The sequence below is a fragment of the Drosophila innubila genome (genome assembly GCF_004354385.1).
Source record: "Drosophila innubila isolate TH190305 chromosome 3L unlocalized genomic scaffold, UK_Dinn_1.0 0_D_3L, whole genome shotgun sequence".
NCBI lineage: Eukaryota > Metazoa > Arthropoda > Insecta > Diptera > Drosophilidae > Drosophila > Drosophila innubila.
The window spans coordinates 13,914,083-13,926,658 of NW_022995376.1; the positions used below are offsets into that span (position 1 = coordinate 13,914,083).

The 12,576-nt window shown below is 40.2% G+C and overlaps 1 protein-coding gene across 1 annotated transcript; it reads left to right on the top strand.

Annotated features, from left to right (window-relative positions):
* Positions 1–2,298: 2,298 nt before the first annotated feature.
* Positions 2,299–7,116, top strand: LOC117787093 (toll-like receptor 6). Its single transcript, XM_034625538.1, has one exon. It carries the CDS (start codon positions 2,299–2,301, stop codon positions 6,928–6,930), a length of 4,632 nt encoding a protein of 1,543 aa, XP_034481429.1. The 3' UTR covers positions 6,931–7,116.
* Positions 7,117–12,576: the final 5,460 nt, after the last annotated feature.

A 12,576-nucleotide genomic window follows, 5' to 3' on the forward strand; every position in this document is an offset into this window, starting at 1 on the left:
CTCATCCTCTTTCGTATTCTCATCCTCTTTCTACATCTTCTATCTACATCTTAATCAGTATTTAAAGATATGGCGGCTTTGCATTTTAGCGCATTTCTTAACCCGATTTTATAGAGATTGTAAATGCTTTCAACGCGTTCTTTATGTTGCAGCATCTTGATTAGAGTGTTGAGATTTGTGTTTACCAAACAAGTTGGACTTTTCCTCAGGCAGGTTTTCCTTGCAAAGCCCAACTGATGAGATGCTTAACTTTAAGATGGTGCGAAACAGGAAAAATGCATTACCTGTTACTTGGAACAGTTTTTGCATAGAATCTTATCGATTTTGATGCTCGAGCTATGATGAAAAATCTTTAAAATATGATTTAAATTTCACTGTGGGAAAATTATGTAGGAAAAATTCGTTTAGAACCTGTTTTTTCAGAGTCTTGCGAAATTTCATCTCATTTTTTTAGTCTGACATTTACTGCTATAGATCAGATAGATACATTAAAATTCCCTTATTTATCCCTTTAAATTATCTGTAAACTTTACGGAATATCGACGAAATATAGCTAAGGCTGTAAAGGTGACAGTCAAGAATTATGTATAATCCTCTATATATTAACTTAAAATATATTCTATATCAATAAAAAAAAATACTTATTGTAAAAATCCAAACACAAACAAAAAAATTTTAGTTAAAAGCATATATTCAATTTTTACAACAAAACTTCAATTTTCAATTTCTATGATCCTTCCTAATCAAGTTGAAGATTTTGCCAAGGAAATTTTTTTTTATTTGAAAATAGTGTTAACTATCTCGATGACGTTTTCCGCCGTAATACAAAAATATATGATTCGATTGAGAGGGCAAAGTCTAACGATATACTTCCAGATATCCTTGTTTGCCTACTTCCTGTCTGTCCGTCATCATCATCATCGTTTTCATTCAAAAAGAAAACTGCAGCATATTGATTTTAGAACCGAACCTAACCCAAGGAGAAAGCAGGAGATTTCTCTGAATCCAATTTAGAAATTATCATAAAGCCAACGACAACAAACCGCAATCATATTCTTGATGATGATAATGATGATATTGTTGATGAGCACAAGCGGTAATCTCAAATTGGGGCGAAAAAAAAGGATGTCATCAAGGCAAACCAAATGTTACATGATGCGCAAACAAAACAGTTTAATTAAAATTATTATTGTAATTTAATGGAATGTAAGGAATTATTATTTTTATGTGTCGCACACACTTGAACACACACGCACACAGAGATACAGACAAGGTACTCTCACACACACACACACACACAGACAGACAGACACACACACACACACATGCGTATAAAAATAAATTACATTTGTATGAAGATTGGCGCTGGCCTGCACATCATATATTTTCATTATCAAAACAGAGACAAAGTCGAAGTCACAGTCGAAATCGCAATGGGAGACGAGGAGCAAAAGTACCAAAAGGCAAAAAGGACGCCAGCTGTTTGATGCGATTAGAAACCCCTAAGCAGCATCTCAGCGTCACGCTCTCTCTTGCTCTTTAACTCTCTCAGAAATTCAACCAAGCGGAGCAAATTTCCCTTAAGTCAAGCATGCTCACGCTCTCTCTTTGAATATTTCCCCATCCAGTTGCTGTTGTTGTTGCTGCTGCTGCTGCTGCCGACGTTGTGCAGTGTTCGGTTTGTTCAGCTTCATCGTGGTCGTCGTCGTCGTCTCTCTATTTAAGTGAGAGTTGCGCACGTTGCGGCAGTCAGTCGACACTCAGCTAACGTGCGCGCCAGACGTACAGAGACTACGACGCACGCACACCCACACAACGTGAACCGTTACAATTTTTGCCTCTGTCAGTAGAAAATACCCCCAAATAAAACAGAAGAAATAAAAGTGATAATAGAATATCGTGACGCGAGTGTGTTGCCCGCAGCAATTAAAATTCATCAAGGTTCCTAAACAAAACGCAAGATAATTCGTTACAACAACATACATACAAACAAAGAAAACAAGTGAAAGAAAAACAAAACAAAACAGAAACGAAATGAAAATGCGAATATGTGGACGGGAGTAACAGTTAACGGAAAACTTGGCCACGCCAATTAAAATTAACTCAACTGAGCGAAAGGAGCCGAAATCGAACAAAATGTGCGCTGAGTTTTTTACCGGCAGCAAGTGGAATTGAGTTTCATTTAATTTCTTGGTTTTTTCGTTATTAAACTTTCCTGCCGAAGGAAGCCCATACACACACACCCACACACACTTAAACACACACAGACACAGAGAGAGAAACAATTCAATTATGAAAATGAATCCATTGTGCCTCTGCTTGTGTATCCTGCTCGCTGTGAGCCACTGCAGCCGCAGCCAGGAGTCGGCAGCTCCAGCCTCAGCTCAGACATCCGAGTCCTTGTCGAGCAGCAAGCACCAGCAGCAGTCGCAGTCGCACTCGAATGCGATAATGGGCGAGGCGGGCGTGTCCAGCACACAGTTGTTGCAACCCTCGACGCCGGCACGGACATTGCGTCCGATTTCTAGCGGGGATGCGGGTCTCTATGATGCTCCCGATGACTGCCACTTTCTGCCCGCTGCGGGTCTGGAGCAGCCAGAGATAGCACTGACCTGCAATCTGCGCACGGTGAACAGTGAATTCGACACGACCAACTTCAGTGTGATTCCCGCGGAGCACACGGTTGCCCTGCACATATTGTGCAACGATGAGATCATGGCCAAGAGCCGACTGGAGGCCCAATCGTTTGCCCATTTGGCCCGTCTCCAGCAGTTGTCCATTCAGTACTGCAAGCTGAGCAAGCTGGGACGTCAGGTGCTCGACGGACTCGAGCAGCTGCGAAATCTCACGCTGCGCACCCACAACATCCTCTGGCCGGCCTTGAATTTTGAAATCGAGGCAGATGCCTTCGCAGTGACCAAGCAGCTGGAGAGATTGGACTTGAGCTCGAACAACATTTGGTCTCTGCCGGATAACATCTTCTGTGCCTTGTCCGCCCTCTCCGCCCTCAATATGAGCGAAAATCGTTTGCAGGATGTCAACGAGTTGGGATTCAGGGATCGCAGCAAGGAGACGGCCACGTCCACGGAGTCCAGCTCAACCACGGAGGCAGCGGCTGCCAGGAGACTGGGCAGTTCCTGCAGCTTGGATCTGGAACTGCTCGATGTCAGCTTTAATCATTTTGTGCTCTTGCCCTCCAATGGATTCGGAACCCTGCGACGACTACGTGTCCTTCATGTGAACAACAATGAGATCTCGATGATTGCAGACAAAGCTCTGAGTGGCCTTAAGAATCTACAAGTGCTCAACCTTAGCTCCAATAAGATTGTTGCCCTGCCCTCAGAACTGTTTGCGGAGCAGTCCAAGACTATTCAGGAGGTGTATCTGCAAAACAACTCCATCAGTGTGCTCAGTCCTCAGTTGTTCTCGAACTTGGACCAGCTGCAGGCCTTGGATCTCTCGTTCAATCAAATCACCTCCACTTGGACAGATCGCAACACCTTTGCGGGTCTCATCCGCCTCGTCCTGCTGAATCTGTCGCACAACAAGCTGACCAAACTGGAACCCGAGATCTTCACCGACCTGTATACCCTGCAGATTCTCAATCTGCGTCACAACCAGCTGGAGAACATTGCCGCCGACACCTTTGCCCCGATGAATAACCTACACACTCTGTTACTCTCCCACAACAAGCTCAAGTACTTGGATGCATATGCTCTCAATGGTCTCTATGTGTTGTCCCTGCTCTCCCTGGACAATAATGCTTTGATTGGCGTCCATCCTGATGCCTTTAGGAACTGCAGTGCTCTGCAGGATCTCAACTTGAATGGCAACCAGTTGAAGACTATCCCATTGGCTCTTCGAAACATGCGCCTCCTGCGCACCGTGGATCTGGGAGAGAACATGATAACCGTGCTGGAGGAGAATGCTTTCAAGGGATTGGGCAATTTGTATGGACTGCGTCTGATTGGCAACTACTTGGAGAACATTACGATGCACACGTTCCGGGATTTGCCCAGTCTGCAGATACTCAACCTGGCCAGGAATCGCATTGCTGTCGTGGAGCCAGGAGCATTCGAGATGACTTCGAGTATTCAGGCGATTCGACTGGATGGCAACGATTTGTCGGACATCAATGGACTCTTCAGCAATATGCCCTCCCTGCTCTGGCTGAACATCTCAGACAATCGTTTGGAAAGCTTCGATTATGGCCATGTGCCCAGCACTTTGCAATGGCTCGATCTGCACAAGAATCGACTTAACCTGCTCTCCAATCGATTCGGCCTTGACGCCGAGCTGAGACTTCAAACCCTCGACGTTAGCTTCAATCAACTGCAACGCATTGGACCCGGCTCCATCCCAAATTCCATAGAGCTGTTGTTCCTCAACGATAATCTGATAACGACTGTCGACCCCGACACATTTATGCACAAGTCAAATCTGACCAGAGTGGATTTGTATGCCAATCAGATAACCACCCTCGATATCAAGTCCTTGCGCATACTTCCCGTCTCGGAGCATCGTGCTCTGCCTGAGTTCTACATTGGGGGGAATCCCTTCACCTGCGACTGCAACATTGACTGGCTGCAGAAGATCAATCACATTACGTCGCGTCAGTATCCCCGTATCATGGACCTGGAGACCATCTACTGCAAGCTCCTGAATAATCGTGAACGTGCCTACATTCCCCTCCTGGAGGCGGAACCCAAACACTTCCTATGCACCTACAAGACACATTGCTTTGCCGTCTGTCATTGCTGTGAGTTCGATGCCTGCGACTGTGAGATGACGTGTCCGACGAACTGCACGTGCTTCCATGACCAGACCTGGTCCACGAATATCGTCGAGTGCTCTGGAGCTGGATACTCCGAGATGCCACGTCGTGTGCCCATGGACACCACCGAGCTCTACATCGATGGCAATAACTTTGTCGAGCTGGCGGGACATTCATTTCTTGGTCGAAAGAACTTGGCAGTATTGTATGCGAACAACTCGAATGTGGTGCACATCTACAATACGACATTCAGTGGGCTGAAACGTTTGCTCATTCTGCATCTGGAGGATAATCACATTGTCTCGCTGGAGGGCAATGAATTTCACAATCTGGAGAACTTGCGAGAACTCTATTTGCAGTCGAATCGCATTGCGAGCATTGCCAATGGCAGCTTCCAAATGATGCGCAAACTGGAGGTGCTCCGACTCGATGGCAATCGGCTGATGCACTTTGAGGTCTGGCAGCTGTCTGCGAATCCCTATCTGGTCGAGATTAGCCTAGCCGACAATCAATGGAGCTGTGAGTGCGGCTATTTGTCACGCTTTCGCAATTATCTGGCTCAGAGCTCGGAGAAGATTGTCGACGCAGCACGGGTGAGCTGCATCTATAATAATGCGACCAGTGTGCTGAGGGAGAAGAATGGCACCAAGTGCACGCTGCGTGATGGCGTCGCACACTACATGCACACCAATGAGATTGAGGGACTGCTGCCCCTGCTCCTCGTGGCCACGTGCGCCTTTGTGGGTTTCTTTGGCCTCATTTTTGGACTCTTCTGCTATCGCCATGAACTGAAGATGTGGGCTCATTCCAGCAGCTGCCTGATGACCCTCTGCTATCGCTCGCCGCGCTTCACAGTCGATCAGCTGGACAAGGAGCGACCCAACGATGCCTACTTCGCCTACAGCCTGCAGGACGAGCACTTTGTCAATCAGATTCTGGCCAATACCCTGGAGAGCGACATCGGGTATCGTCTGTGCCTGCACTATCGGGATGTCAACATCAATGCCTATATCACGGATGCGCTAATCGAGGCTGCCGAGAGTGCCAAACAGTTTGTCCTCGTCCTGTCCAAGAACTTTCTCTACAACGAGTGGACGCGATTCGAGTACAAGAGTGCGTTGCATGAGCTCGTGAAGCGCAGGAAGCGTGTGGTGTTCATCCTGTATGGTGACTTGCCGCAACGCGACATTGACTTGGACATGCGTCACTATTTAAGGACGAGCACGTGCATCGAGTGGGATGACAAGAAGTTCTGGCAAAAGCTGCGACTCGCCTTGCCGCTGCCACACGGACGTGGCAATAACAACAAGCGTGTGACGGGCTGTCTAGCGGCACGCAGCTCCTCGGTAAACATGTATGCCACAGCGCACGAGTATCAGGCAGGAGTCGGTGGCGGTGGCGTTAGCGGTGGCATCCCAGTGCCAGCTGCAGCAGCACGCATTGCGGACAAGTTGTACGCTGATTGCAGCAGCAACAATTATGCAACAATCAACGAGTGCGGCACCAGGGGCTACAAACCGATACCCACATCCGCATCTGCTGCAGCCGCTGCCTGCAAGTTCAACACAATGAATCAGCTGTCCAAGAAACAGCGTGAACTGAGCGTTGCTGGCATGGCCAAGACACTGGAGCATCAGCATCAGCATCATCATCAGCAGCAGCAGCAGCAACAGTCGCAGCCTCAGTCGCAATCTCAGCAGCAGCAACAACATCGACGAAGTCAGCATGAATACGCTGTGCCAGCTTATTTGGCAGCTGGCGCTGGAGTTGCTGGCCAGGCGCCGGCCTACGACAGTGTAGATTATGCCAAGCAGCATCAGCTGAGGGCGGGCAACAACTGCGAGTGTATAGGCACTGCCAAGAGGTCGGTGAAGAGTCAGGCGTCGGCATTGCCAAGTTCCTTTAGCTCGAATTTTGTGCCACCCGCCATCAGCAGTGGCGCCTACAACTGCAAGAAGCCGTGCAACTGCAACGCGGATGATGAGCTGCTCTGCGGATGCGGCGGATTGGAGAGTGGCACTCAGAGCAGTGCCACAATGAGCAGCAGCAGCAACAATAGCCGGCAACCAGAGTTGACACATTATGAATCGAATTTGAGTCTTAACGAATTGGACGATGGCGGTGCTTCTAAGCCACTGCAGGATCTGTGGGCGTAACCAAGCCAAGGTGCTTGACTAGACGACAGTCGACCAGTGAATTTATAAGCAAGGCAACTAACTAACTAACTAACTAACTTATTCAATAACTTTATTTAATTCAAATGCATTACGATTATAATGATAATAGGCCGCAAGTGTTAAAGGATAAACGAAAAAATAGATAAGGATATAGATAAAGAGATGGAAAAAAGCATAGCATACATTTTGGGGCAGTGGAACAGACTGATACTTTTAGTTGTTTAATTAATTAAATTATTATTATTATAAATTGTAAATAAATACCCGAACCTTTAATGATTAATACTCTAGCTAAAAAGCAAATTCGATAACTTATGCATTGTATAAATATTTAAACACATTTACTTTAGCATATAGACATTTGTACATACAAGACTACAACTTAAATTATTAAAGCATCAATTACAATTAATATGAAAAAAATATCCTCAACAAACGAATCAAATAAAATACAAATTGTTCAATAAACCAAAAATACATTTTTATTTGCCATAACAAAACTATGTAAAAAAAAACGCAAATCCAAAAAATGGTGTAAAAAAAATACATTATTTACAGCTCCGGAAATTATCTTTCCAGACCAGAATCCAATGGCAAGCTTTAGATTCCAACAGTTAGACTACAGTAAGGTCAACTTAAATCCAAGTCCGCCATGAGAACTAATACATTTAAAATACCCACTGGGATTGGCTTTAAAGGAGAGACCGTCAGCTAGCCAGACAGGCAAATTAATTAGCATGTAAGGAAATTGTATGATAAAAATCAGGCAATTGATAAAAAAAAACCAAAAACACAATGCGAAAAACCAGTAAAGAATGGACAGAGAATAAATATAAATACCCAACAATAAAAAGCATCATAATAACTGCGATGAAAAATAATAATAATAATATTATTATTAATAGCTGACACTCAACGAATTGAAAATAAATTTATAGTAAATCAGAAACATACACACGCACAGAACCAAACACACACACTCTATAATGACGAGCCTGACGCTGTTGTTGATATCAATTAAGCCAACGAACCGCAAACAACGAGCAGCCAAACTGACTACCGAACCTATAACCACAGCTTACTAGTTCGAGCTGAACCGAACCAAATCCAAACCCAAAACAAACTGAATCCATTCGATCTAAGTGACAACTCTCTCTTGAAATGAATACTCTTAAATATTTAGAAACAAACATTACTTAATGACTGACAAATTGGTTAATATATCTATCACAATTTCTTTAATTATTCTTCGTATTTTAAAATGTCTTGAATTTTGTTACTCATTAAATAGATTTTTTCTGCAAATTCATAAAATTAAATATATTTAAAAAAAATATCTTCTCTGATTACTATTCTTAAAAAATCTGCATTTAAATTTAATTGATTGTAAAGAATATTTTAGTAGGTACATATATTTACGACTACTTTGCTGACTTAATTAATTGTCTACTAGTTACATCTTTCCTTTTTATTAAAACATAATTGTTTAATATTTATATTAATTTGAACTAAATTTTCAAAGTCCATATCTCATAATATATTAAAAATTAATCAAACTCTGTTTTAGTGTATTAAAACTGACCGTTCAACACATTTATTAACACGCATGCAATATTTTTATTGTTGTTGTTTTTTTTTATTTGTGCTGTGCTTTTAAGCGAAATGGGTAAATTTATGTGTTTTTTTCTGTTATTTTTTATTTGGTTGCTTGTAAATTGATTGAAGAATCCGTTGGAATTTGCGAAAAAAAAATAACAAGAGTTACAAACAATGAGGCGACCTTTTTTATTTCGTTCATTGCTCATACAAAGCATTTAATGAAATTATTTAATGGCATGCCATTAAAACAACAAAAGACAGAACAGTAACAACAAACACACACAGAGGCAATAGCAGTTTGGTAGGCATTATTGTTGATTGAATGTGGGCGTGGCTTGCACGACAGGCAACAGCATACATATTAAAAAAGTGAAATGGCGAAAACTCACAAAACAAAATGTGTGCATCACCAATACACATAAATATATAATATTTTCCGCATGCATATATGCGGAATGTACATACATATAAATTTATAAATAGTTTACATACATGTGTATATGCATTGTATTTACAACTGCCAATAAATTAAATGCAAAAAAAAAAATACAGTTTCAAAACAGTCAGAGATGAATTTAAATGCAAGCAAAGCTAATAAAAAAAAGAAATAAAAAACATTTGAAATACTAAAACGTACGAATATTTACCAGTATTTTAATTATACAACATTTGTGCATTGTAAATTGAAATATTTTTATTTTGTTGGTAAAGTAAGACAAGCGCAGTAACTGCCGCATTAAAAAGTTATTCACAATTTTTAGCTCAATTTTTATCAAATTAAAAACAATCACTCACTATATACACATCAAAAAACTTTCACTCGTACGTAACAGCATTTTACATTTTGCAAAACTACCCAATTTTTAACTCCATTAACAAAAAAATTATATGCATGCATAACTAAATTTACATTCACAGTTTCAATTGTAAAGTTTCAAACATTTTTAACTCAAGAGCTAATCATATTCCTTTTATTTCAATTGCCCACAGAAGTAGGCAACAGTTTTGCAGCCACAGCAAAAGCAGCAGCAGAGTCAGCAGATAAAATGCTATTATACGATTTTGTGTTCCTAAAGAAGCCACTTTTGCAATTATTACAAAACTACAAAAATACTTATAGTATATATTTACATTCTTCTATAGAGAAGAAAGCAAAATGAAGAATATGCAAACTTTTTTCGTTAATTTGATGTAAACATGGCCCATTATTTAGTTTGTAAGTGAAATTTATTTTACATAATCGCAAAGCGTTGCACAAGACAGCGCAGTAATAAGTATAATGGAGAGATAAATATAAAAGCCGTAACATAAAGAAAGAAAAACAATAAACAACAAACAATAATAAACAAATTTATTTCAAAAATTGAATACGCTGAATGTGTTTTAATTATTATTACTATGCTCTTTGAAAAGACAAGCGGGGAAGGACAGTTTTTGGTCGCCGTGTTAATTTAACCTGCATATTGAAATGATTAACATCTTAATAGTTTAAGAACAGTAGGACTTCTTTACATTTCCATAAATTAAATCTTCTTCAAAAATTAATTTTTTCAGTTTTCATCATCAAACTGCTATTCTTTAAAGCCATTTTATGTATGAATGTTTAAGTTACAGGGTATTTAAAAGTCGTACAATTTATAGTGTTGATGCCATATGATAATTAACAATTTGTTTCAGAAATACATCAGCTGTAAACCACAAATATTTAACCAGAAGAGGAATTAATTTTAATGAGTATGTCAGCCAATAATTTGCACTGAATTCTGTCTTCTCACTCCAGTTTGTCAACTCTTAAATTAACGATATGTAATTAATAATAGGAGACAAAAAAATACATCAGTTTTGGTCAAATGTAGGCATCGCCACATATAGTAGATATATTTTCTATTAACAATCAGCCCTCATTAGATACCATTAGAATTGGAAAAACCAAACTTGGTATGCTGATTGCTTGGCTCGCTTTTTTTTCTGTGCCTTTCATTTTCATCCATTGTCAGTGGTTTCAGACGTTAAATTTTAACATTGAATTATGTATTACTTATTATTTATTGAATTTTTTGCTTACAAAAATTATTTATATTAGGTTACTTAAAACATTTTCATAATAGTAACATAATTATAGTCAAGAACAGTTATTAACAGGCCGAAGCAAATAAAATATCCAAGAAAACGAGATCTATGGATCATACGTTAAAAAAGCTGGACTGCGAAAAAAAAGTCCTCATATTATATGCATAAATATTTGCACTCAATTTTAGCAATATGTTCAGTCATTCAGTCCTTATGCAAAATTTCTTATGACATTCTTTAGAAATTTCTCTATCAATCTGCATAATGCGATTGAATCTTTTTCATGCCACCAAACAGTTCGCTGGCTTAAAAGTGCGTACAAATAATAAAACAGATATATTCATATATATGTATGTTGGCAGCTCTTTGAGTTAAACACGCAGACAGTCGCTCCAGTATATATATATATACTATAAATGTACACATAAATGAACTGAATGCGATACTCTGCCACTTAACACAACCGCAAGCAATTCATATTCATATGAAAAGTGCCATACAAAACGCACGTTCAACTGTCCAATTCGCCCCGCTCTTTGCCCCGCAGCAGTCCCCCTCTGGTCATTCAGTTGCTGTGGCAGTTTTTGCTGCTGTCCAGACTTGACCATGTCCACTTGGCTCACTTGTATGCCTGCTGGCCGTGGAGGTGTCGACTGCAAGAGCCTGTTGATGTGGCGGCTTGGCACGCACTTTACGACATGATGGAACATGGGTGAGGAGAACTGGAGTGGGGAGCAGGATGTGGGGTCGTAATGGAGGCGTTATCCAACGGGGATAACATGAACTATGCATGCAGCTCAGCACCAGATTAAGCTCAACACAAAATTTAATTTTATTTAATTGCTTTTCGCAAAGTCCATTTAAATTATAATGCCCGCAAAATCATTGAAAGGAGGAGCATCAGGAGTAGGAAAGAGTAGGAGCAGCCGCATCAAAGAGGATGCAAATGAGGTGCTGGAGTTATGGGGGCGTTTTTGAATTCATTGATGCATATTTATGGGACATACACAGACATACACAGATGTCGAATGGGTGCATTCCTTTGATTTGTTGTTGCAGTTGCAGTTGCAATTAGACTGCGTTTTCAACATGATTACAAAACGGGGCAAGGAATGGGTTGATAATTTATGTAGCATAGCAATAAATTTTTGTTCACATTTGTTCTTGTTTTTGTTGTTGTTGTTGCTGTACTTTATTAACGCAATGCAATTAGTGAAATTTGTCAGTTAATGGCATCGAGCAGCTGATAAATAAGCTCTCAATTTAATGCATTTTAGCAATAAATAATAATTCATAACCGAAAAAGCGAAATTAATGCATTTTAAATGCCAACTCATTAATAAATGGCTAAAATTAATAGCATATTTTTAGGCCAAAATTAATTGCAGTCAACAGAGTAGAAAACTAGGTCTCTCTCTCAACCCTCGAGGCAACGGCAGCAGAAAAATCAACAACAATAGATACCAAAATAACAAATACTTGAACAAAAGGTCAGCCAAATAAATAGGCAGCAATTAGACCATGGAAAAAAAAACAATAACAAAACTGTTTGAGCCCTAATTACAATTACAGTTCAAAATTGCAGTCAAGTTGAGCAATTACTGAAAAGGAATTGTGCAATTGTTGCACTGCTGTCTACAACAAGCTTAACAAAGCGATTGTAGAAGTAGAAAAAGAAAGAAGAGAAGAGGTGAGGTGAGGAGAAGCACGCTAATGAGCTTAACAGCTTGAATTGGTAAGTACCAAAAAGTTGATGGAAAATTAATGAAATATATACTTATAGAATATATTTAAAACTATTAATATAGCATAAGAATATTAATTATTGGTAAATATCGAATATGAGAAAAGTATCTTTATTAAACTGAATGATAATTGTCCTTTTCTCTATTCAAATTGTTTCTATTCTTTGCTGGTAGTCAAGAATTAATTCTTAATTTTATTGTTAATGATTGA

What these genes read in the sequence shown, in the direction of transcription:
- LOC117787093 (XM_034625538.1), top strand. Translation starts at nt 2,299, where the DNA reads ATGAATCCATTGTGCCTCTGCTTGTGTATCCTGCTCGCTGTGAGCCAC.